Below are 27,635 nucleotides of genomic sequence, written 5' to 3'. Positions count from 1 at the left end.
AAAAGAAAATGTGTTGATCAGTAATTTTTTTCTCTGTTTCTCAAACAGGCGTAAAACGTAACATAAACAAGACCTTCATGTATTGGTGAATGCACACCGCACTTCTAGATGCTGACCTTTGTGTGCTGCTGCATCGATGACAAGGATGACAGAGAAAAATGTAAACAACAACTGGAAGTGACGCTGGAAAGTCTGCCCAAAGGCACAGTCAAACTGTCTGTCTGATTTCTGAGGAAATACTTAATTATGATTGTCACATAGAAGTTAGGCCGAATAACACAGTAGTAGGTGGCCTACGTTTACGTCTTGTAATCGTTGCGAATTGACGTAAAACGGAATGCGAGATCACAAGCTCCGAGGAGATCGTGACTGTGGCTGTGCACTACACTGTGTGGTATGCACTGATGTAGCAGCGGCTTAGAAATTAGAGAGCTAACGTTACAATTGACTAGAGCTATAGAGGAAGAGCTAGAGACAGCAGTAGACAGGTAGAGGTGAGTAATATGCTACACGCAGGAGACTGTGTTGTGTGACTGATGACGTGATGTCATGACTGTGAAGATCATCTGACTAAGAGTTAGAAAGAGGTTTGATCTAGACTCTACATCCTACACATGTAAATTACTGATGTAAATTTTAGATGTAAAAAATTCTAGAACACATCCTACACATGCATGTAACGTTAGATGTAACACTAACAGCGGGAAACCATCCCACAATTGCACACCACGTACAAGGTAGAATCTCAATGATCTATCTTTACATTGCATTGTCATTGTAATATCGGGATAATTTTATCTGTGTTCTGTTAGTGTTTAGTTATGACTCACTCTCTAGTAGAAGAAAGTTGCGCAAAAACCAGCAAGGCTGAATGAATGGAGGGGAACAATTGATGAATCCCTCCCCCCCCCCCCTTAATTAAGCACCTCATTATAGGCCAGCTTTTTTTAAATAAAAATCGTAACGTACTGGTAGAAACTAGTGGTACAAGCTCTCTTTACGTTTGTTTCAGGGTAGGCCTAGAATTCAATATGTAACTAAAAAGTACTAGGGTAACATCCCCAGTATTCGGTCACTTAAGCTTTTTTGCAATATTTTTCAAACTAAAATAATACATACATACATCATATCTACATCAATGTAGAAATCTATGTGAAATATATCAAATTTCTTTAATCTCCATTTTCATTTTGTTAAATATCACACAGAATTTCACAAAATCGCAAAATATATCACCTTGAAAATTCCCCAGTATACGGTCACCGGCTCCAGTATTCGGTCTCGCGATATGCGCGTGCAAAGTCAATGCGTGTTCAAGGCAGCTGAAAAACGCGCGTGCGCGCTACCTTGTTGGCGCAAAATTGCATCGGGGACGTTGCGGCGACCGTTGGTGACCGAATACTGGGGCCTCGGCACTTGCATTCAACCTGTAGGTATTGTGGTACGGGCCTATGATGTAATACCTAACAATTACTCGCCGAGTGGCTAACGGGACTTGAAGCTGAAGGCACCACCAGCAGGAGTGGTAGGCGACCGTATGACAGTAGTGTAATGCACCAGGGCACCCGTAGAGGTGAACAGTGTCCTTGTAATGGGTATTGCACTTCCCGAACGAATATGAAATGATATGGACTAACTCCGAATGCACTTAGGGTGTCCAAAGACGACAGTGTCCCATATAAATATGTACAAAATATCCAGCGGCAGCGTGGAGTATCCTCCGAGTGCCGCGGCTAGCACAAGCGAGGGTAGAGTCGATCCACCGCTGGAGCGCTGGATAGAAGAACTGCGCGGTCCCTAGTTGTGGCAGAGTCTGCACACCACGGACGGCTCGCTAGCAGGACCGAAGCAGCGATGTGATGGGACGCCGATCGCGTTGAATGCAGCAATGTAAAGAGGCGCCGACCGCGTTCAGATCGCGTTGAATGCAGCGACGTAACGAGGCGCCGATCGCTTTGAATGTAGCGATGTAAAGTTCCCCAGGTTGGAGTGTAGCCTGAAGAAAGGGCGAGCCGCGATGTGAAAGGCAGCGAATGTCGCGAAGTGTGATATTCCGTATGGAGTATGATCCGTATGAAATGACCGTCCACGGCGCGAGGTATCGTCAGCGCGAGAAGACGTGGGAAGTACATACGGACACGTGTGTAGTATGCGGACGTGAGTGACTTCAACGATTAGAACGTGCTCTCAGGATGAAAGCTAATCGTGAAGTGAGGAAGCGTGGAAAATGAAACAGCGTGGTCGGAGAAAACGTGTCACGGACAGGAGCTTTGAGAGTGGTAATTGGCTGATGAAGATGTGCAGCTCGCCACTAATTGGTAGGTTGTTTCCGTGACAGCAAAACAAGGGGTGTGTTTATGAAAATCCGACTACTGTTGGAATGTGAAATACGCGTACCTCGGCTCGGTAACAAAGGCGAAGAATGTAGTGCGCACCTGTCGTGTGCCGGCGCACAAAGAAAGTTCGCGTGGATGTTGACAGAATGCTGCTGTCAGACAGCATAATTGACGGCAGCCAGACAGTAAAAAATACAGAAATATTGGAAACCGCTACAAACCCTTGTACATTGGGACACTTTATCGGCATGTACGGAAATTTTGTTTTTCTTTTGCGTTTTTGAGGATACCATTACACTCCAAGCTTGCGATAAGCGAAAAATCCCACGAGAGAACGGCGGATTTCTCGATTTTTAGCACTTTTTCGGCGACCCGTTCTCTTAAAACTGGGCCTTATCCGCGCGCTTTTGGAAACTAGCGCCGATTCTGCACTTTTGACGGTAAAATTTGGGATTTTGGACGGATTTCTGGAGGGGACAAAGGGAGTTTCCTGTTGTGAATGAGTTTGCAAGTATGTGAATTAGTGTGATTTGCGTGTGTTGTGACAGTTGAACTTACTGGCTGGTGGCTAGTGATAAGTGACCGAATACCGGGGGCTGACCGAATACTGGTGCCCTTACCCTACATGTAGTTTGTCAAACCCATGAAATGTACATAGTAATTGCCTTTTGGCTTTGCTGGTTTGGCCGATTAACAGATGTTGTCAGTTTGCTCATTTTGTTTTGTTTTTTAATGTTCCAGGATAATTTCATTCCGTTTCATCTCTGGACAGATACAGAAGGCTGGGCTGACGGTCTTATTAATTGTATTGGCATGATATATTGAACATACATTTGTATATGACCCCCTAACATAAACAACAACCTACATCAAGTTCCAATCTGCTAATGTGAGAGATTGTTCAGTACCGGGGGTATAGATTTCTACACTGATTCTTCTCCTATTGCCTTTACTACAACTAGTAAGCACAGTTGCCAACTTATTGGTTATTTAAACAGTATTTTAGATCAGTAAAACATCCCAGAGGGGCAACAAGGCGGGAGAGATCTGCAAAGTGAGGCGACGATGGCTCGCCTAGAGACGGAGTATCGGAGGTTGGAAACAGTGGATGATGACCCAGTAGAGGAAAGAGATGTGATGCTGCATGTCGTACATGAATCTGGAAGAGGTATGCGTTACCCCTCGAGAAATATAACCCCTTATCCTCATTGTACTCAAACATGGCTTTACTTTTACCATGAAAACTTGGTACATGTCTCGATTATTTCTTGCACTGAGACATACATGTAAGATCATGCAGTGATGTATAGATGTTAGTTTTCTGATGGTTCACATCGCTCATGAATGTGTACTCAAGTTTGAATGTTTGCAGAGTGAGTACTTATTTCGAGACATCATTGCACTTTCCTTTGTAGGCATTGTTTGGCCGTGACATCAAAGAAATATCATACTGGTACCTCCCTGCTCTTGCTATTATCAAATGAATGAAACAAGCTCTTTGAACAGTTTTATTTGAGAAATGCATGCAGCCATTCATCTTTGGACAGGATAGTATGCAAGGAGGTATACGTGTACATGGAATATGCTGTTTCATGTAATATCTGAACACATCAACCTTTTCACCTTAGCATACATGTACATATTGTTCATTTCTTGCAAGTGAAATGCATCCTTGATAATTTCTTCACACTGCTTTTCATCTATCTTTTGTTTTTCTTCTCACACAATCAAACCTTTTCTTATGTTGATTTAAGAGCAGATGTTATACAATGATTTATTTTGTTATTTTTTTATTTTTCAAAATGTCAGAACTGTCCATTGTAATGATATGTAAACATATGGTCAAAGATGAATCCACCATTTACTCATTCTTTCTTCACCATCATCCCAAAGTGTAGGAGTAACTTTCAGTCACAAAATGTGAGAACCTATAGTATAGTAATGTGAGAACATAGTAAGTGTATCTGTATGTATGTGTCAAATTTAGTCTGCTTACGTGTTTAGAATGAAATGTTCTTTCCTAGCGTTTTTTTCTTTAACATTGGTAACATATGTTATTCTTTCTTTTCTTTTTTTCAGCTCGCTGGAATCATATAGAAAATCTGGATGAATTCTTCACAAGAGTATCCTTTCCGTCTGTGTAATTTAGGCTGCGATCACATTTCTGACAATTCATATTTTGTGGAATTCTCACTGAGTCCATGAAATGATTGGCAATGGTTTTAAACAAAAAGATCGCTTTGCAGTCAAGATCTTTACCCTTCATGACAATTTTTTTTTTTTTTTGTTTGTTTGTTTTGGAGAAGTAGAAATTGTTAAACATGGTATTCTGCCTGGTATATAAAGTGATTAAGCTCTAAGCTTTGTGACAGACATTGTGGACCTACACAATGCCAGATGTACAGTGTACTTCAAGAGGAAGCCAACAACATGTCTACTGTCCAAGCCCTGACTTTCAGTGGAAGTTGTAACTAGAGTTTGAGAGGGAACATTCCAAAAGCAGGTTTAAATAATAAACATTTAGTAGAATATAGAATGTACAATTTTTGTACGTATGCTATTGCGTTCTCCAACATTTTACTGGTGTTTTATCTCAAAGCAAAAGGCATGACTTGTTATTTTTGTTGTTGTTTTTTTCATACAAAGTTTCTGTGTTTTTATATATATAAAAACACCTATAGTTATATGTATTGAGTTCGTTAAGTTTCTTTTCTGTGTTTTTATAATGATACTCTTCAGATTTTATCTATTATATAAAAACATGAGGTATATTTCTGTGAAAGAAAAGAAGTGAATTTCTAGCTATCTCACACATGTCAATGAAACTGTGACATGCTCTCACTCAAAGACTGTGTCTTCTCTGAACTCAGTGGAAATATATATCAAAAAAAGAAGGAAAAAAAAATGTATTGCATGCATCATGCAATTATGTTCACTGTCCAATTAGAGATACCATTACCATGTAAACGTTGCAGTGCTTGTCCTTAACAGTGATCTAGGTTTATCATTATCATCAAAAACATGGCTACTTGTGCATGATGTTAGCCCAAGTCCTGGAACTAGTGTAAGTGTCACATAACTGTATTTCTATAATGTCTTTTCAATAAAGCATACACAAGTATTTCACATCATGCATTAGTCATACATATGTACATTAATGAAAAGCAGATGCACTTGCTTTTTTGTCTCGAAATCTGTCAGTCACAGCTGCTTTGAAACCAGTACAACCAACTTTCACATTATCTTTTGAAGATTTTTTTTTTCAACTGGTGCACAAAAGTAATTCAAACTTTGTTATCCCTTGTAGTTGTTATGTCTTTTGCCTCTGGAATTATTCCTGATTTCTTCTGAACTTGCCTTTTAAAGTATCACATGGTTAACATCAATAGTATCAACATGCACAGTGTAGGTCAAGCCACAAAAGTTTTCAAATATGCTGTGTGTTTTGATTTTTTTTTTTTACCAACATCCTTTTCACTTTACTTTTAGATGTTCTGATGTTTGTCTCTGCATAGTAAATTTCTCAGTATCATTTGTTTCTTGTGCAGTAGGAACATTATCATCTCCACCATGTACCATCTTTTGTTTTCTCTTTTCAACAGGCAATTTCTCTTCATCATCTTCTTCTCCCTGTTCCTCGTGAGATGCGTGAACTACGAGGTGCTCTTCCAAGATGGCGACGTAGGAGACAAAAAGGTCACCATTCCTCAGGTCATCAGGAGCTCAGAGTGTCTTTCTGAGTAAGTGTTCCTGGAAATCACTATTTTTTTTTTTGTTACACGACCCCCCCCCCCCCCCCCCAAGGAGGGGGTCAATGAGGGGTGGGGGTGGGGGGGGGGGGCAAATAGTGATCATGTAATATTCTCCTTTTTTGTCATTCTACTTTGAAGTTGTGTTCTTTAAACGTTCTTTTCATTTAATTGTTTATTATTATCAAGCACATCAGAAGCTTTTGCAGCGCAGAAGAATATATGTCTATAGGTTTTGCGCTTTATAAATTGATATATTATTATTATTGTGTTCTTTAAACGTATAAACACAAACAAACAAACAAACAAACAGAAACTGAGACAAAATGCGCGCTCAAAGAGAATATGAATAACAGAATGAGTATGACTCTAAACTTTGCTTATTCATGTTGGATAGTCACCTTTGATTGTACTCTCAAAGGAGGATGTGATCCTTTAGAAAAGAAATAGTATGTCGACAGTTCTACCATGACCATTAGGTACAGACAAGTGTGCTGATACTTGTAGTAGACTAACAATTTATCTGCCTATTTTTACACATATTTTTAACATCCAAGGCATAGAGAAAATGAGACTTAGTTTTCTGTGATGTGCCAGTGATCATTTCCTGTCATGTTCCATTGATTTAGTGTGTCCTTACATAATGTTCAGACCAACTCAGCATACTTACAGGGGCATAGTCCGGGTAGTGTAGAGGGCGCTGTTGATGATACTGCCGATCACCGTTAGCATTGATACGAAGAATACCGAAGTTGAGCTGTCATCAAGAGTAAATTGCGTAGCTGTTGCTAAGTAACGTTGCCTTCGTTGTCTTCTCTGTGCATCGCACAGTCTGTAGTAATGCCAGGGTGCGTGCATATGTGCTTGTTATTATGACATCACAAAAGAAGTTTGCTAAAGCTGTCATCCCCCTCAGCCGAATCATGAGCCGACCTGTGATCCGACCACTGACTACAGTGAATCGGACTTCTTCGGATTCGGGGAAGTGGGCCAAAGCGTAAGCGCTAAAGAGGAGTCGATAGCATAGGTCTCTATAGGAAACTTGCGCCGTACGCCCGCGTACGCATTTGAGTAAAACACGGGGACCATGCACGTTTAACTTCAGTTCTAAGTTTCCCCCCTATCATGCTATGTACTTTTTGTAACATGAGTTGGTTACTTGTGATAATCTCAAACATCACACATGACATTATTTTTCAAAAAAATATTGTGTGGTCTGTTAAAAACAATGAATACAAAGGATCACGTTGAAAGTAAACAACATTTCTTGTGAAGTTTTTCTATTTTTGCAGCAAGCCATCCCATACCCCCTGTGCATTGAGAAATCATTCTTAACCCGTTCCATACGGGAACCTGGTGACCTGTGTATTAAGTCTATGGGGAATCCAGAATTCAGTATTGAACGGGTTAAGATGAAATAATTTCAAATATTACTATTATCGTTATTGCTGTGTCTGTTTGATGACCACGCCACACAGTCCACATGGTGCAGGTGTCATCGTGATCTGTCTGATCATTGCTGGTATGTTCTGGCTTCATCGTCTCCTGAGGGTGCTCTACAACGCTTTCCACTTCTGGGAGATTCGTGCATTCTACACCAAGGCTCTCAAGATCTCATCAGTAAGGCCAATTTTCTTTCTTTTTTTCAACATTTTTCCCCTGTGAGATGTTGTTGTAATTGTTCCTTCCATATCACATAAGCCTCTTATTACCACCAATTTCAAATACTATTGACATTGTATGGGACCATGTTGTCGATGGGATTAATAGAGTTAAACAGAATTTCCATCCTAATACAGTCAAACCTGTCTATAGCGGCCACCCAAGGGAAACAACAAAAGTGGCCGCTATAGACAGGTGGCCGTTATAGACAGGTTGGCGGCCATTTTGAATTCCATTACTTGCATTTTATAATAGCCGAAAATACCGCATGTTATTCTTAAAAAAACAAAACAACAACAACAACAACAACATATAAGTTTGCATGTGCAGCAGTGCTATTATGGGGATTTTCGTTGTACAATATTATTCACTCCATTTTTTTTTTCATTGCCTCCTTCTATTCTTTTGATGTAAAAAATAATATTTCGGGCCTGAGAAGTGCTCTGGTTCATCCCTACCGGTTTGCATGAACGGGGCTCACGAGAGCTGAGTTCAATGGAGGATTGATGATGTGTAAAATTTACGTAAACTATAGAAACAATACCATGACAAGTACCATGTTGTCCTTATTCAAAGGGACTTGAACACTAATCAGTCTGCATTTCGGTAACAGTCTAAGTTGTCATTAGGAGTTGTCTTTGCCTTTGTAGCATCTATTCAGGGCTGCATTACTGAAGCCTATATAGATCTAATCTAGTCAAGTTGGTGATAAGACGGGTTTTCGTGGCAAAGAGCTGCATTAATATTTTGTCTATCATGTCTGTGTGATTGTGACTGAGCTAGGACTCGGTAGAAATCACGCAATGAACGTAAAAGACATTGTACTCATTGCCGATTTAATGGATCAACTCAATTTTTGTGGCCGCTATACGTAGGTTGATATTCACCACGGGAGACAAAATGAGTGGCCGCTGGCCGCGTTAGGCAGGTGGCCGCTATACAAAGGGTCTATAATACAGCAATTGCGTTCGGGGGATTTTTCAGTGGCCGTTATAAGCAGATGGCCGCTATAGAGAGGTGGCCGCTAAGACAGGTTTGACTGTACATATGTATGTTGCTTTTTATGAAAACAAGAAAATCAGAGAAGTAGGGCGGTGACAATTTTCAGAAAAATAAACCAGACACATGAAAAAAAAAAGAAGTTATGAACTGTAAAGTTTGGAGTGTAAGACGAATTTGCAACTCTGTGTGATGAGCAGCTCTCCATTTTTTATGTACAGAAAATTGCTCTAATCTGAATTTCTCTCAAATATTTGGGTACAGACAAAACTGATCCGATGACATGTAGCAAAATAAACTAGATTTGTGTAACATTTGTGAAGTATTTCATTAGTAAGTCTGGGTTGGTTAGATTTTACGTTAAACAAATTTCTTTGTGTGTGTGTGTGTGTGTGTGTGTGTGTGTGTGTGTGTGTGTGTGTCATTTATGTTCTTTTTAGTACATAGATAATGTATACTCCGTTATTGTATTATACCAGTACATGTATATAGAACACTGTATCTTTAAACAATCAAAACAGCAATGACACCTGTTAATAATTTCCATGTTTTGATTAACCCTTGTTCCACTGCAGAAAGAGCTGGTGAATCTAACTTGGCATGATGTTCTGAAGAGAGTCCAGCAGGTGCAGAGAGAGCAGAGAATGTGCATACATAAAGCTGAACTTACAGAACTAGGTGGGCTCACCGTTTTTGTCGACCACACCTTTTTTGTCGACCACACCTTCATTTTCATCCCCTCTTTAAGGTTCTTCAGATCTCTTGAATGTCTGTTCTTGTCCTTTCTTTTTCTATCTATCTCCTCATATTAATGTGAATTTTCTTCTTAAAGTTTAAGTTCCATTCTTTTCCATTCTGTATGAGAAAGGGTTCAAATTTACTTGTTTGATTTCAGTTTTCAGGAGTTGAGGAAAGTGATAAGTGATCCAAAACTGCTTACACCATATACACATGTATTTTGTGAGTGTTTTGTGAATTTGGGACTTGTGAGTCGATTCCGTTAGGGGTTGAATTATCAATGGAGTGCCACATCAAGGGATTGAGAAAGAAGTATTACCACTCTTCATTAAATAAAAAAAAGAACGGTCAGGGATTTCTCACTGTGAAAACAATATGCAAAGCATTTTATTGCAAGAGGCAATATTTTGACGAGACGTTAACTTCACAAATGTCTGACAACTCATAAAATTCATCCTATCAAAACATCACAAAATACGCCACAACAGCGGTGTAAGATGGTGTGAGTGCTCTTTGACACTCACGTTTCTTCTCATTGGTCTTTGTCCATTTGATGCTATGTGTATGAATGTCGTTCAAGTTCCCTACTGCATCACCATTTGAGAGCAGGGTCCAAAGTTATAGGTTTACTTTATTTGTCATATTTTGAAATTCTTACTTTCACAATAAATCAACTTTATCCTTCAAGCTCACCGTCTAACCTGATGCAAACAAATACATGCACTTCTGTTTACTTCATGTGTGTAAATTCTATTTAAGCAACTTCATTGAATGCTGTCAGAGTTGAAAGCAATCTGTGCTATAGTAATGCTGCATGGCACTGTGTTCCATTTACTCTCCCAGATATCTATCATAGGATACTTAGATTCAAGAACTACATGGTTGCCATGGTAAATAAGTCTCTGCTGCCGTTACACCATCAACTCCCATTTTATGGTGACATGTGAGTAGATGTTTTCCATTTTTTATGTTACATTTTAATACCTGGAAAGCACAAGAATGCAAATTGTACATGGAGATTTCAGCTGGAAACACTTAAGTCATCACTTTATAGATCAGACTTTTAATAATGTGGTTGGCAGGCTAGGAGAGTGCATTGGGTGAAACCAAGAAACAGTTTACCACAAAGGGAAACTTTTAGCAAGGCTGATTTTGTACATGGACATAATTTTTTTTAAAGTGAGTTGTTGTTGCAGTAATTCTTTCATATAATGCAGAGGGCCTCTGAGCCAAGACAGTCAATCATTTTGGGTTGGTGTAGAATGTTGGTCTGTATTCATTCAAATTAGTTCAGTCAGGTGCAATGATGCCTGAACATTTTATATTGTACATCCAAATGTCTGCTGTATATGTGTGTGATTGTAATTTGTAGGTACTTTATGTGATGGTTGAATTAAATGCATTGCTTCATATGAAATAGGTACATGTATGCTAGAGCATTATACATCAAAATGTTTGTGATTTAGCGAATCAATTCTTTGCGCGATTATGTGTGTGATGTTATGAAGGTATGTGACGATAAAATGAAATGTATTGCCTAATATGAAATAGGTATTCATTGTATGTGTATTAAATTTCAAACATACATGCTACGTTTTCTCTGTGTGCAGTGTATTCCTGACCAATGGCTTGAAATACAACCTGGAGATGATTCTTTTCTGTGAGTACATACTTAGCGCATTAAGTGATTGTAGTAGTGCTGTCATCATCAAACACATCACAATACAACTGTATATCATCATAATGTGATCATCATACAAAATTGCCCCCGCAGTGAAGCGAAGATCATGAAGAGGTGTATATGTCATTGATATGGAGTAGTTTAGTTTTCATGGGATACATATTTTGTAAGTTTGTGAAAAATACTCATACTTTTCATTTTTTATATGGGAAGTGCATACAGTAGTATATGTTCTAACTTGATATAATTATTTAGTCCCATTGTTCAATCTCATTAAATAATCAATATTTTACTTTATCTTCTAGTTACCACTAGATCTTTGGATGTAGGATCATAGCGAGCATCAACGATTCATAAGTCATTCCTTATAGGCTTGAAGAGTGAGATTTGGGGTTTTGCCAAGTCGGGAATGCAGGAAATGATACATAGATGTTGCAGACGTGATGTGTGAGAACAAAGAGGATGTAGCCAAGATGATGTTAAATATACTATCTATAAATGTTGTGGTGGCTGAATTTCAGACATGACAAAACATTTCTGACTAAGCTGTATGATGATGTTCAAATGCAGGAGAAAAGAAACCAACAACCACTCCAGAATACAAAGATTTTATGTAGTGACCTTCCAATGATCTGTGAGCAATTATCACTATGCACGCAAACTATTCCACCAATGATTCATTCTAAGACTACTGCTTGTGGGGAATATAGAGTAGAGTAAATCTAGTGTCTTATAGATTTCTCTTCTTTTTAAAGAAATTTAGCATACATTTTTGAACTTTCATTTTTATAGTACTCCGTATTTGCACAAAAACAAACAGTGTTAGCATGTACATAAGTCCTTTCAGCGCAGACTTATCTATTGGGAAGCATCATCATCAAACGCTGCTACTAAACTGAACACAAACTTGAATTTGATTTCCAGGGGGTCCGTGGGCGCCCTTTCGAAACTATTGGCACCTCAAGGAGGAGTACAAGAGATCCTCCAAGCGAGAGGAGCTCGCCCAACAGTGAGTTCAAAGTTTGCGAGTAGTCCTCTAATCATTATAATATAACACCATGCACCTGTTAGGTGGACTTTGCCGTGTCCTATAAGTAACATCACGACAATTCTCAAGATGTTGATGTTGAAAGTTTTTAGTCCAGTCAGAAAATAGTGTGATTTTTATTCAAAAAAAAATCAGACAGCAAACAGATGCATTGTCAAATACATGTGCTCCAGTATTGTAAAGTTGCATTGTGAATATGCATATTGGTTTATCTACAAGAACAAGAGCAAGCCTTCAAACAATACATAAGAGGAAATATAGGGAGGAATGCTACACTTTAAAATATTTGATAACCAACTGAAGGTAGATAAATGTAGGTCCCAAAAGGAAGGATCAAATCTAACAATAGAGTAGCTCTCAAATTCTTAGGGTAATGTTGCACAGTAGTTTGATAGTACATCATTCATTGTGAAAACTTGTGACTATTTCATAATTTTAGATTTGGCAATAACTGGCAGTTACAATTCATTCTAATTTCATAGACCAGTACTTTTTCTCTCTCTATCTCTCTCTCTTCCTCTCTCTCTCTCTATCTCTCATTCTCCTTCTCTTTCTCTCTCTTCACCCAGTCACTACTATTTCCTAGTTCATAAAATGCTTAACCATATGATAATTCATGTATCAGCATGACAGGGTTCGCTCAATGCTAACTTTTTCCTCTGGTGACCCGAAAGGGCCTGTAGCCGCCCAAAATGAGAGGAAACATAGCAATCCATTTTGAATCTTAGTTGCCCAGTGGGCCACCTAAAGATAACTTTTTTTAAATTTGGTGACCCAACATCAAATTTTAGTGGCCCTGGGCCACCAGGCCACCGTTACTGTCGAGCCCTGTGTATGAGTAACTTGTATGCTGTAAAAGTGGAAATTTTCGCAGTGTTGAAATTTTTGCACATTTTGCGCACCCAGAAACTAGCACAAAAATGATTTGAAGCCCACAAATATTTTTACTTGCCATATGTTCCAGTAGTTGATGTCTTGATTCCACGGAATTAAAAACACTCGAAACTCTTCTTACCCAGCGGAGTGCAAAAAATTAGCCTCGCGAAAATATCCACTTTTACGGTATATGTTTTAAGTCTTTGCTGTCTCTTCTTCTCCCTCACCCAGACTCTCCAAACACATCCTGTGGATTGGCTGTGCCAACTTCATCCTGAGTCCCTTCATCTTCCTCTGGCAAATCCTCTACTCCTTCTTCAGTTACGCAGAGCTCATCAAGCGGGACCCGTCCACCCTCGGTGCACGCAAATGGTACGCCCCGGGAGAGACTAGAGTACTCTCAACCCTACCCCTCACCCTCATCTCCCCTCTCCATCCACCCCACCCTCCTTTTTTCTTTACATGCTTACCCAAGTAGGCTAGTGACTGATAAATAATTTGATATTTTGGATGTGGATTTTTCTTTCCCTGAGTTTCATGTTCAGTAACCCTGTTCATATTGAGCACATTTCAGTTTTTGAGATCTAGATAGAGCTTTTTAAACAAGATTGTTCCTATTGTTTGCAGGTGTTCACAATATAAAAGATGCAACAACAACCTCTTTTATTACAGTTAGCACAAACTTTGACAATGCTAGTAACCAACCATATCAGTTTATTGGTCTGACATTCAAAATGTTACGTGAAATAGCAGTGAATGTTTACATTCCTCGCTATCCATGACCATTCTGATGTGTTTGTTTACATATTTTGATCAGATGAATTGATTTTGCAATGATGAGTTGGAAGTTCGACAGAGATTAAGCTGGTAAGCATGCATAGGAGAAGTGTCTTTCCATTGTGTTTAATCATTTATTCCATACTAAATGGTCATTATACCCTTATCGTGTTTGCTATTTTGTCTTTAAAAAATCCACGTGCTGCGTTAGGTCTCAGTATGGAAGGCTCTATCTAAGACACTTCAATGAACTGGACCATGAGTTCCAAGCACGGTAAGATGTCTTCTATGAGTGGTTATCTTAGCCTCAATTCATGATATGTGTCTGATCATGATTGATATATGTTATTGTTTGTGGACTTAGCTCTGTATATTTGTTGCTCATGTGTAAATGTACATTTGTATGTATACTTTTTTAGTGTAATATTGAGTTATACATGTGCGTAATTAATGTTAGTCTTGTTTACATAACTCTTGCAAATTTTAGAAGTTTGTATTTGCCATTAATGGATCACTCTTTTCCATCACACATATCCAAGATTCACAAAAATAGAATACACGCAAAAGTGTTTGTCTACACAATGCATTAAATGCCAGTGCCAATTCGCGAAAGTTTCATGCCACGAAACAGGCGGCGACGTCAATATGTAGAAGTGTTATGCTGCAAATGGTTCTGGTTTTACGGTATTGTCAGGATGAAGTTCTGCACACACTGATGATATGAGCTGTTTCCCCGTATAAATAGGCTTGTATTTCCAGATCACCAAGTCAAATGTGACTGATTATTAAAGACTTTTTCTCATTTCAGGTTAAATCGTGGCTACAAGCCAGCCAAGAAGTACCTGGATGCGTTCACCTCCAACGTTCTTGCCATCTTGTGCCAGTGAGTAACATGTTTTCTTTTCTCTTGCTTTGTATTCTTAAATTTTAAAAATGACAATGGTGAAATAGAAAACATCTTTTAAAAAAAGGAAATTTAGTGAAGAGAAAAGATTGTGTTTTTTGTCATGGCAAAACCTTTGTAGTTAAATGTCACAAAATTCTTTAGCAATACAGACATGACAAAACAAATTATACAATTTTAAACAGGGATAGATATATGCACATTATTTTTCCAATACTGACATTTTAAAATGATCCTATGTTCAGAGCTGAACACAAGTTATTTCCAGGGAAAACATGTCCACAGTTGTCTCTACACTGTACATTTTTTTTCCTCCAGTACTTTCCATTCAATTTCATTAACAAGTCACTGACCTGATTATGGCTGTGTATTTCCGGCAAAGTGTCAGATGTGACTTTGTTTAGTGGCTGCACATGTGTCTGTGCATTTAGGACAGTGAAATTTGGTGAGAATACCTTCCGGTCGACTGCTGCAGTGGCCTTGATGGTATCAATATTGCATTATCCAGTGGGGTGTGTGTATGTTATGAAAGCTGTGGTAACCAGTGTCATATGTGGCCTTGATAGATAGATGGTATTAGACACTGGCAAATGTTAAATGAGACAGCTGAGGTGGCAACTTCCTGTCGATATTATCAAACATCAGGATCACTTCCTGTCGCAAACCTGCCATGGAATCTCTTGTTTTGTCAGACCACAAGGGCGGGGTAGATGGGGGCAGCATTGTTTTTAAGCTTTTGATTGTTTTGAGTGGCAATGTCACAGAGTCTGTCCATTCTCCCATACCAGTGGGTATGGGTGTTAGGATATATGGTGGGGATAGTTTGTGGAAGATGTGTGAGTGCGTGTGTGCACAGCATTTGTATTTAATAAAATTGCATGACCATGAAAGACAGGAAATTTGAACTGTCTCCAAAGTTCAGGTAAAGTAGTGAAACCATTAAGCCATTGTTTTAACGAGCAAATTAAGAAAAAAATTGCACAGTTAAAAAGAGAAAAGAATGATTGTACTACTGGACTGATAGACAAACAGTGCCATTCAACTCAGGCAAGCCTGAACATGAATATGTACTCTCCATATTTTGTGGGGGAGAACCAAAAAATATTCATTAATATGTGAAATATCATTGAATGTTCACAATAAGCTCCATATGGTTCCCAAGTGTTTATGCATGGACATTAAAGATTATTCTCATAGAGTGAATTGTGAACCCAAGTACCAAGTTAACTTGCATTATATGCATTGTCCTCCTTCTCACCTTCTCCTCCTTGTTTTCTTCTTCCACCGCCTCGTCTTCCAATCCAGGAATATTGCCTTCTTTGCGGGGTCCATTCTGGCCGTACTCATCATCCTGACGGTCTATGATGAAGACGTTCTCACTGTGGAACATGTACTCACCACCATGACTCTGTTAGGTATGGTAACCCAGGTCACTAGTTTGTAGCAATGTCCAGCATATGTGACTCTGATGTTTCCTGATCTCATTCTGTCATCTTATTCTTTTGTGCTCCTTCATAATGTCCTTCACCTCCTATCTTCTCTTATTCTCTCCACCTGTTTCCCTCTTTCCCTCTTCATTTTCTTCCACTTTTCAATTTGTCACTGTAACGGCCTAACAATCCCCAACATAAACAGTTTTATTGTTGATGTTGTTGTTAATGCTATTGTTGTCATTGTTGTTGTGGAGTTAACTCTTTATCTGAACAAATCTGCAATACATGCTCCTTTCCAGGGCTGTGTTGACTGCAGACACATGTTCTACATCTTAAAGGGATCGTACAGTTCTGGTTGAGACCTAATTTCAGGTTTCTAACATTTTTAGGTGAGATAATGAGAAATCTCTTATGAAATATGAAAGAGCATGTAATTCTATGAGGAATTCAACGTTTATTTGATAAAAATTGGTTTTGAAATGGCTGAGATATCCAAAAAAGAGCGATTCTAATAAAGTGTGGGACCCACACTTTGTAACGATCGCTTTGTTTTACTTTGTTTTTGGATGTTTCAGTCATTCCAAACCCGATTTTCATCAAATAAACTTTGAATTCCTCTTAAAATGGTATGCTCTGTGCTATATCATAAGTGTTTTCTTGGTATCTCGCAAAAATTTAAAAGCCCAATTCTCATCTCCACCAATACTGTACCATCCCTTTAACACTAAGAATCTGACCAGCATCTCGCATTATGTTTCATTCTCCAGGTGTTGCTGTCACCATTTGCAGGACGTTCATACCGGATGAGGTATGTTTTGTTTGCTTCTTTTTTTCTTTTCTTCTTTTTTTTTTTGGGGGGGGGGGTTACATTACTTATCTGTAACTGTTCAGTCTGATACTAGTACACTCCATGATATATAAATGAATTTTGTACATAGAACAAAACATGATCAATAACTTGACTTTTTTTCTCACTCTCTCTCCAAGTGCATCACTGAGAAAGCAAAAAATCTTAATGAAACTGACAGAAAACTAAGCCAATATTTCAAAACGTCAGATGATGATTGTATCAATATTATTGGAGTGCCTCAATGAGGATTATTGAGTATCCATATCTTTAGTAGAATCCCAATTGAACAATACTGTCAAACCAGAAAATCCAGAAATTTCTGTGTGCGTGAAACTTTTTAAGAGGAGACAAGATTCGCAAAAGTATTTCAAGAGATACACACGAAAATGTTTGTCTATACACAATACACAATGCATTGAATGCCAGTCACCAATTCAAGAAAGTTTATGGTTTTACTGCATCTTGCCTATTAAAATAGCAACCACTAACCTTGGTATTTCCTTTGATTTGCCTTCCTCCAGAATTTGATCTGGTGTCCGGAGACTCTGATGCAGAGCATCCTGGCTCAGATCCACTACATCCCAGATTCCTGGAAGGGGGAGGCACACACCTACCGGGTCAGGGACGAGTTCTCACAACTCTTCCAATACAAGGCTGTGAGTCTTTACATTAGACTAACCTTTTCTTCACTGGTCACTACACTGCACTTTGCCCATGCACTGAATTCGAATTCCATTGACTAATGAAATTTGAGCGTCGTATCAAAATGTTGTTCAACCATAGTTTTAGAAAACCATAACATTCATAGAGGCTCTTGAGTTATCCTTTTGGAGAAAATCAAAGTATTATACAGCAATGAAAAATGTTGTTAAACCATGGTTTCAGAAAACCGTAACATTCATAGAGGCTCTTAAATTATCCTTTTGGAAAAATCAAAGTATTATACAGCAATGAAAAATGTTTGTTTCTTTTTTGGTAGGGATAAGATTTTAGCATCACTATAGTGATATGCAGTATCATGAATGAATATTTCAAGCTTTAAATCATTGTTGCATTTGCAAATGGGAAGCACATAGGACTTTCAGTATTTGATGTCTCAGTCAGTATAACTTGAGTCACATACTCAAAAAACTTGGTACCAGCTAGTGCTCATTAGTACCATGCATAATGTTTGGGAGGTTGATGTACAATGACAGGCCTGCAACTGCTAGTAAAAGTGATACCACTCAGTAAACTGTTATAGGCAGTGGTAGCTAATAATCGTCTTTAGGGTCACATCAGAAGACATTACCTCTTCCTCAGGAATAACATTTCCTGCCATTAGCTGCCATCCTCTCTCTGTCTCTATTTCCCTCTCGCTTCCGGTATAAACCCTTCTCTTCCCGTCTTTCACTTCACTATCCTCCCTATCACTCATTAAAATCTATCAAGTCTCAAAAACCCCATTTGTGTGGTATGAGCGTGTATCAATTTGTCATCATTTGTAATGCTCATTTGTAGTACTTCGTAAGGTAGAATAAACACTTCTCTTTTGCGTCAACTTTTCTTTGGTCATATACCATTATTTAATTTGGTTGTACAGTTTTCAAAAGCATCTAAATTGCTGAATTCATAACTGATCCTTAGATTGGCAACATAGTCAAAAGATTAATGGGATGGTATAGTTTTGGTTGAGGTAGGGTTTTAGATTTTAGATTTTTGCAAGATGGTTAGAAATCACTTATGAAATATGAAAGAGCATACAATTCCAAGAGGATTCTAAGCCTATTTGATGAAAATCAGTTTTGAAATGACTGAGATATCCAATATAAATTGAGACAAAGTGATCCCAATATAAGGAGGGTCCCACCTTTTATTAGGACTTCTCTGTTTTTGGATATTTTGGCCATTTCAAAGCCAATTTTCATCACATGAACTTTGAATTCCCCTTAGAATTGTATGCTCTGTCATATTTCATAAGAGGTATGTCATCTCAAAAGAAAAAAAAAACTGTTGAGAACCTGAAGCCCCATCTCAACCAAAACTATACCATCTCATTAAGGAATTTAAGCAGCTACAACTGAATTTTCTCCAGTATAAATCATAAAAATGAAATTCAGAGTTGCCAATTTGAGGATTACAGGATGATGATTTCTGCAGCTAAATTTGCCCAGGATTTGATGGTTGTAAGACGATCTGGTATTGTTCCTGCCCCCCTGACAGGTGTATTTCTTGGAGGAGCTCCTGAGTCCCCTCCTGACACCCTTCGTTCTCATCTGCAAGCTGAGGCCCCGAGCCTTGGACATCGTCGACTTCTACCGCAACTTCACCGTGGACGTCATCGGGGTCGGAGATGTGTGCTCCTTTGCCCAGATGGACATTCGCACCCATGGCAACCCTAAGGTGAGTCTGTTCTACAACACACTCCACATAACACTAGATTTTTTTTTTTTTTTTGGGGGGGGGGGGGGGGGGGGAGATAGAATTAATCAACTTCAGCATCTGTTGACTTTTTCCTGGACACGTACGACTAGGAAATATCCGGCGGGACTGTACTAAGGACGAAGAGATGTTGTTACTGTCCATCACTCAGTAATTGTTTTCTATTGACTACAAAAAAAAAAGAGAAAAAAATGAAAATCCTCTTTTACAATAAAACCATTTCTATGTCCCCAATATCTTGCGAATGAATTATGAAGTCAGTGAACTCTATGTAGCTCTATGCAACTGGTAGAATATGAACTGAAAATAGAAGTGCAATTGGTTTTCATGTCAAAATGCTGTCACCTTTTCATTCCACATTCTACCATGTGCCTGGAGATTGAAGAGGATGACTAAAGCAACTGTGAATGACACACTGACAAAACAAGAAGATGCATGAATGTGAATGACTGACCTCGCTTTAGATATTCATGACATTCATGTACATGTTGTTGGGGGAAGCATGAAAATGGTGTCAGTAGGATTGAAAATTTCCAGATACAACTCCATCATTCTCAGTTGCCACTCCATCAGGCCCTTCACCGCTTTGTGGTTCCTTAAATGTATTTGTGGCGGACAGAGGAGCCAAGATGGTGGCAGAACTTGTCCTTATTCCCCTCTGCCGCAAGAGTGGCAAATGTGTACACCGATAGCCACCTTAAAATGATCTGAAGAATTATCTTAAAATCAGCAAATCTGTTGGATAGTGTAGAAATTATATAAACAAAAACATTTTGATGTAATTTCAAATTATAACTTGAAGAATGCCTAAGTGTAGAGTTTCCTCATCTTCTTTGTTCTTTGATATGAATTCAATGTTGCTTGTGTATTCTATTGTGTATAACTTGTTTATATTCATGTTTGTTTCAACCTAATTGCAAGTTGTTATAAATGATTACATGTATGTACATCATAATATTTGTCAAGAGATCATTTTCAATAAGCCTATTTTTGTGCTTCTCATAATTCCACCGCTGTCATATTTGATGTCATGTAACTTTTTTAATGCATACATGGTAAACCCAATGTTGGTTTAAAGTGGAAACAAATGATATGAAATGAAAATAAGATGAAATTAAAACCCCTTCTACTTGTCACCTTTTGCTGCATACTCTTTGTCGTTGTCACAGTGGATGACAGGAGGGAACAGTGAAGCCAACCAGTACAACCAGGCAGAGGATGGCAAGACAGAACTCTCCCTCATGCACTTCACAGTGAGTATCACAAACCCTAGCAATATAGGATTACTCTTAAAGTGGAAATGAAATCCGTGCAAAATAAATGACATAAATGTAGGTGGTTTTTTTTTTTTTTTTGTGCTTCTTATGTATAATACTAGTACATCTTGTATGTGTTTTACATGGGCCACTCTTTTTTTTTTTTGTTGCAATGTACACAATAATGTACATAATAATAGATTCATCCATCAGTAAATTTACATCCATCTGACCATTAAATTAACAATACTTTTGTGTAGTTGTATATTTCATCTTGTACATGGTTACTTTCAGTTGAATAAAGGAAAAGAATCAGATTCTTGTCTTTGTTTTTCGACATATTTTTCACATGATTAAAAAAAAACAACTAGGTAAGTTGTTAGTTTTTTTCTCAACGATGTGAAAGTCAGTGAATGTGCGATATTTCTTGACCTAAAGGATTAAAAGAGGGCATACATAGTCACACTTCTTCTCAAATGCATGGTTTTAAGGAAGTATGGAGGGAAAGACAAATGAAGTCAAATGTAACATGAATATTTGTTGAAAGAAATGTGTCATGTTTGAATTGATATACAGGGTACAGAAGAGGAATAAAAATGACAGTTTCTATGTCAGTGATTGTGAAGGGCTGTGTTTGAATTTCTTACTTAAATCCAAGCCACCTACTGAAGGATACACTGCATACAGTGAGAAGTTTGAATAAGGTCATTCACCATGACATTTATTTCAAGCAGCATTTACAAATACCAGTTTTAAAATGACCTTTATCTGTATTGTCAGTTTCCCTCTCTGTTTTGTAATATTGTTTTTGTTTTGGGGGGAATTTAATCACTTGTGAGTGTTTTTTTTTCTTTTTTTTTTTAAGGTGACAAATCCCAAATGGACCCCGCCCCAAAGCAGCAAACTTTTCATCAGTGCCCTAAAAACACAGGGTAAGTCAACAGTCGATGGGGAAGACCATTCTTGATCATTTCCGTAACAAATGTCTCCAGAGTTCTTTTCTGCTCTTAGTTCAAGTGGTAGATAAGAGCCTAGATGTTTTTTCTTGGAGTTCATGCCCCTGTCTGCAAGAGCACAAGAGGCTGATGTTATTTCTTCTTTTTCTATTGTCATCAATATATCCCCCTATTGTCCAGAATTAAAGGGACTGTACAGTACTGGTTGAGGTGGGGATTCATGTTTTGAACATTCTTAAGTGAGATAATGAGAAACCTCTTATGAAATATGAAAGAGCATGCAATTTTAAGAAGGATTCAACGTTTATTTGATGAAAATTGGTTTTCAAATGGCTGAGATATCAAAAAAAGTGATAGTAATAAAAGGCGACAGGCCATGCCTTTTATTAGGATCTCTTTGTTTCACCTTGTTTTTGGATATCTCAGCCATTTCAAAACCGATTTTCATCAAATAAACTTATGATACCCCTTAGAATTGCATGCTCTTTGACATCTCATAGAGTGGTTTCTGAATATCTCGCAAAACGTTAAAAGCTAAATCCTCACTTCAACCAGAACTATACACACCCTTTAAACAGGAATGTAGCAGTGTTTAAATTATACTTAGTCTAACCCACATTAAAAGATTTTACTGTCACTTTGTGCATTGTTACGATCAGAAAATATGTGGTTGCCACAGAATTCAACCTGTGGTTGTGTGCTAACTACAGAATGACGAACGATTGATGTTACACATTCCAAAATCCTAACAACGTGCATTGGCTAGCACTGTACACAATTCAAATATGAATACTAATTTTTGTTGTATCTGTGATAAATTCAAAGGCGTTTAAAAATGTTGGCACTTTATCCTTTCATTATAGTAATGATAGGTTGTCAACTTTGAATGACATTCTCTGTGCTTGTGTACTTGTGTACATTCTCCATGCTTGTATTGGAATCAGTTAATCAATCAATTCTCTATAGAATCAATAGATTTTTTTTTAAGAGGCTGTGTCTCCATCGCATCACTAATTGCTTTACATCTTCTGCCTTATCCGTTGCCATGGCAGCACAAAGGGACATTAAAACATGCACTCGTCTGGAGGCAGAGAACAACGCGCTGATGACTTCTCTCAGATCCATCACATCAATAGAAGGGGTGAGTTATCGATTCACACACGGTGAATTAAGCTTACACGAAATGCCACAGGTGGGGCTAAGGTTCAATACCGGTGTCAAAGATGATATTTCTGTGCTTTGCAGTTTGTTTAATTTTTTGGCAAAACTGCGTACCCCTTCTCAAGTGACATTTTCTTGTAGACTTACACCATATTCCAGCATTCAAATATTGGAATTTCAGTCAACATATTAATTGTTCCATTCTATGACAATTTACGTCAGTGGCGCGGATTCACAATGGTAGTGTAAATCACACTCAAGGTTTAGATTTAGTCCGTGGAATAACACAAGCATGAGATAGATGTACCTTTAGACATGCAAGTGTTAGTGCATGTTCATTATTGTATATCTGTTAACTTATGTGATACGTGTATATCATGCCCATTTACACAGTCATAATTTTGCATAATGCATGAACTGAATTAAAACTATCTTTGTGAATTCCAGCCTCGGTATTTAAAACACAGACACAGCATATTAATTCATGTATACAAAATAATACTGTCAGTAACTGCTCAGAATTCATGTTCTGTTCCATTGCTTGCGACTGATGACATTTATTTTCACATTTACATTTACCATTTGATGAGTAGTCTTTATGAGGTGTTACAATAAGCACGAGTATTCCAAGTATCACGATAAAAATGTTATCAAAAGTGTATACCTTCTGTTTATGCTCAAAACAGCAAAACAGTATTCTAGGCAGCATAGCTGTGCAGCACAGCAACCCGCCCTCCCTGGACCCCATGCCCACACCAAGCTTCCAGCCCCCCGCCCCCCTGACGTCCCCCATTGCTGAGGGCGCCACTAGCCCCAGGACCAGCCAGCAGGTGGTGGGTGGGATCACCAGCTCTGAGGGTCCTCTGTCCCCTGAAGGATCAGGCCTCCTCACCAGGTAAGAACGACTTCTCATCAGCAGCGAAATCGCAGTCAATACAGTGGACTCCCATTATAACGAAATCCTCAGGAGTGGCAGTTTCGTTATATCGAAATTCCTTTATAAACAAACAAATCAACAATAAAAATACATAGAGTGGATAATGCTGTGGCTTTAGTTTTTACTTCATTGTAACTGGAATTTCGTTATAGCCGTGTTCATTATAACGGGAGTGCACTGTACTACACTTTTTCCAACTCTATGTTTTGCCATCATATCTAGTTTTTTTTCTTCATCCAAAATAGATAAATATGGTTTTGAAGTGAAACTTTTCATTTTCCGTCTGTAATTTGCTGTAGAATGCGTAGTGTGTGCAATTTTGCATATGCAAAGCAAGATATGTTTTTTGTCTGCGGAATGTATTTTTTTAATGTACATTAGTGTGTTTTGTTATCTGCGGAGCTTTGCTGCCTAGTGCAATTGCCCTCACGTAGAAGAGTTTGTGGTACTATTTACACCAGCTCCAGCCCGCCAGTTGAAATGGGCAAAAGGAGACAAAAAGTTGTGTTTTAGTGGATGGAACTATATTTCATCTCTTCAGCCAACATAATACCTCCCCTGTCTCTCTCCCCCTGTCTCCCTCTCTACCTGGTCTCTCTCTTTCTCTCCATTTCTTTTTGCATATCTGCCTGTTTATCTACTTTTCTGTCTATCTCTCAATTTATCTATCTCTTGCTCTATGTATCAATTTCTCCATCTATCTCTCTATCTATCTATCTATTTCTTGCTCTATCTGTCTCTCTATATCTATATGTATATATCTCTGTCTATCTATCTATCTATCTATCTATCTATCTATCTAAATATACATCCATCCATCTATCTATCTATCTATCTATCTATCTATCTATCTATCCATCCATCCATCCATCCATCTATCTCTCTCTCTCTCTCTCTCTCTCTCTCTCTCTCTCTCTCTCTATCTTTCTATCTATTTATCTCTCTATTCATCTATCTATCTATCTGTCTTTATTTCTTCTACTTTCACCTCGTTTCCTCCTCCCAGTCTCCACAGTCCAGATGCCTTCCTAAGCAGCATGCAGGGACCAGGGGTCATGCAGCAATCCATTCTACCCCCTACCAACCCCATCGTCACCGGGGGCACCGCTGCCAACGTCACCACGGCAGACATGAACTTCAGTGCTCTCTACATGCACCAGGTGAGCCAACTACAAGAATGATTTGCCGCATTTTGGGGAAAAGTTTGAGAAAGTTGTTCATATTTGACTTTTTTCCCCACATTGCAATTTTTGAAACATGATACAGAGAACCATATCATTATTCTATTGTGTAATTATGTCTCTACCAATGCACCAAAACAGCAGAGGAAATACATTGAGATTACACAAGCATCATCACAAGATTCAAGATTCAAGATTCAAGATAATTTATTGTCATGTATAAAATATACATAAAATTCGTTTTCGGACATACATAAAGATAAAGGTGCATAAATGAAAGAATATAAATAATGGAAATAACTTAACATGAGTTTTATACCATACATACATAAAATACATACATTTAATACAAAAAATTTAAGATATTGCATTGAAATTACAATGAAGAGGGAAGAGAAAGGCCAGGAGGACAGGAGAAGAATAAGCGTATATAGAGTATGCAATTTTTTTTTTTTCCCACCCAGGCATTTTCATATGCCGGAGCACTCCTCCAGTTGAGACTTTAACGCATGTTCTACACACCACCACTACCCCCCCCCCCCCCCCCCCCCCCAACTCTCACAGAGTACACATTCACACACACATGGCATGGAAATCTTGGCATTGAATTAACCGGCATGATTAAAATCCAGAGAGGAAGAAAAAAAAAAACTCTTTTGCCAATGACAACATACATTACAGGTCCATACTCGCCTACTAAGTCCAGGCTTTTATCCAGGTTTTGTATTGTAAGTTAATCCACAATGCAGCATGTGTCTTGATGGAAGACTAGGCCATTTAAAGTTAACCTCAAGCCTCTACCAGCATCCAGTAGCAGTGAACGCTGCAGAAAGATGCTCTTGCTCAAAGACATCTTGTGTGGCCAGAACTGGACTGAAATTCATAACCTTATGTCCATCAGAACAACAAAGTCACTGATAGGTCACTAAGCTCCCATCCAGAGGGGATAAATCTGTTTGTTTTTGTTTCTGATTTTTTATCTTCTGCATGAAGAGGAAATTAGCTTAATTGCATGACCCTGAAGAAATCTTTAAACGATGTCAAAAATTAAACGATGTCAAAAATGGCATCTCTGCCAATTCTTCCTCAGTATTTTTAGCTTCCTCTCTTCTTTTGCATCCAGCTTCATGATCGGAGTGTCACCCTGCCCAACACGTCCGTGGAAATGCAGTCCCCTCAGATGAGTCAGTCAACCCAGTGGCAAATGGAACCGCCCGCTCCCGCCTCAGACTCCGATGAGGACGAGCACCCGCCCCAGAACATTCCACTCGTGCCGGTGGGGCCGCTCGTCAACACAGACTTGCCCAATGTCTGAGGGACGGACAATCTTTTGCATGGAGAGACATAAACGGAGCCATGGCAGAATATTCCTGGACATCGTAGTTGACGAGAGTATGACTGGCAAGAGTGACTGATGTGTAACAGTTTTGATGAGATGGACTGCATGCATGCTAGGTGTAAAATAGATGGGTAAATACTAATTTCTGATTGGTGTATGATCAGTGTAGTAATGTGTTATGCTGTAATTGGTGCACTTGTGTATAGCAGTGACTGTCCAGCTTATATTACATAACTTGATAGAAAAAAAAAACACCTGTCAAAATTCAGTTGTATTACAGTTATCTAACAAAATGAAGTTTTGCACAAACTGTTATATTTTTTAAGCCATTTACAGCCATATTCATCTGTATCTACAAACCTATGTAATATCTACACGTAGTCAACCAACCAGCATAAAGCCGAAGCTTGCATCTTATTATCTCCGTAATTTTGCTCATGGCTTATGTACATATTCAAGGTTTTCGAACTGATTTGCTGGATGTTTTTGTTTTTGCCAATAAAATCCAGATTTGCTGTCTGTATATTTAGTGTGGGAGAAGCCATGCCCAGAGTCGGATGTATTTGTACATATTCTATGCACAAGTAACAAAAGTGTTTATGCAATATTATCTGTCACTATGGAGGTCATCTAAAAGTGGTTGTGTGTGTTTGAATTTAACTCATATCTTGGCTGCATGCCAAGAAGAAATGAGTGCAGTATTTCTGATAAGAAAATCGGGAGTCACATAGATATCATGTAGGTGAAGTTTCAGGGAGAATTGAATGTGGGTTTAATAGTCGACATCGCATTTGATTACAGATTAAAGTGATGAAGTATTGCTTCATGTTGATAGGTGTAGATTTTTGGACTCTTTATCTGTTGTGAAAGATTCAAAGGTAAATTTCATCCTTTGATTTGTTAGCTATTCGATTCTTGCTTAATACTGCCCTTATCATTGCACATATATGAAGGTACTTCCATACACAACATGAAGTTCATTTGGAGTGAATGAAAATGTCACACATTATGAAAGCTTCTAGACTGGACCTTGGAAGTAAAGCTGTTTAACCCTGTCTGTGCTCGGGACTTTGAACAGTGTGTAAAACACTATGGGGCTTTCTGTGCCAAACGACACTCGTGGCACACAAGGAGTTAAAGAAAGTGTACATGTATCAAGAGAAAGATGAGTTGAAGTATCCCAGGGAGAATATGACATGTGGTACTTTATGTTTGCTCTGCCCCAAAATGTGCTTCAGATCAAAAAGGGTCAGTTCCAAATCACGACACAGTGAAATTCAGTGGTCAGCCACATGTCCTGCTGATTGACCATCAGTATTGTATCTCCTTAA

At 38.5% G+C, this 27,635-nt stretch overlaps 1 protein-coding gene across 1 annotated transcript; it reads left to right on the top strand.

The window, feature by feature from the left end:
- Nucleotides 1-159: 159 nt before the first annotated feature.
- On the top strand, nucleotides 160-27,635 carry LOC139720168 (autophagy-related protein 9A-like). The gene is made up of 23 exons (XM_071631534.1): nucleotides 160-494; nucleotides 3,335-3,504; nucleotides 4,416-4,459; nucleotides 5,336-5,400; nucleotides 5,939-6,076; nucleotides 7,564-7,705; nucleotides 9,322-9,424; nucleotides 10,328-10,427; nucleotides 11,095-11,144; nucleotides 12,090-12,174; nucleotides 13,321-13,461; nucleotides 14,078-14,140; nucleotides 14,675-14,749; nucleotides 16,076-16,185; nucleotides 16,971-17,011; nucleotides 17,575-17,709; nucleotides 19,256-19,435; nucleotides 20,644-20,727; nucleotides 21,596-21,662; nucleotides 22,739-22,827; nucleotides 23,534-23,742; nucleotides 24,791-24,944; nucleotides 26,089-27,635. The coding sequence occupies exons 2-23, from the start codon at nucleotides 3,402-3,404 to the stop codon at nucleotides 26,278-26,280; spliced, it is 2,370 nt and encodes a 789-aa protein (XP_071487635.1). The 5' UTR covers nucleotides 160-494; nucleotides 3,335-3,401; the 3' UTR covers nucleotides 26,281-27,635.

Source organism: Diadema antillarum, unplaced genomic scaffold, assembly GCF_040938485.1.
Source record: "Diadema antillarum isolate AM-2024a unplaced genomic scaffold, OU_Dant_1.0 scf00000123, whole genome shotgun sequence".
NCBI classification, from domain to species: Eukaryota; Metazoa; Echinodermata; class Echinoidea; order Diadematoida; family Diadematidae; genus Diadema; species Diadema antillarum.
Note: the sequence above shows the minus strand (reverse complement) of the source record. Positions and strands in the feature narration are given on the sequence as shown.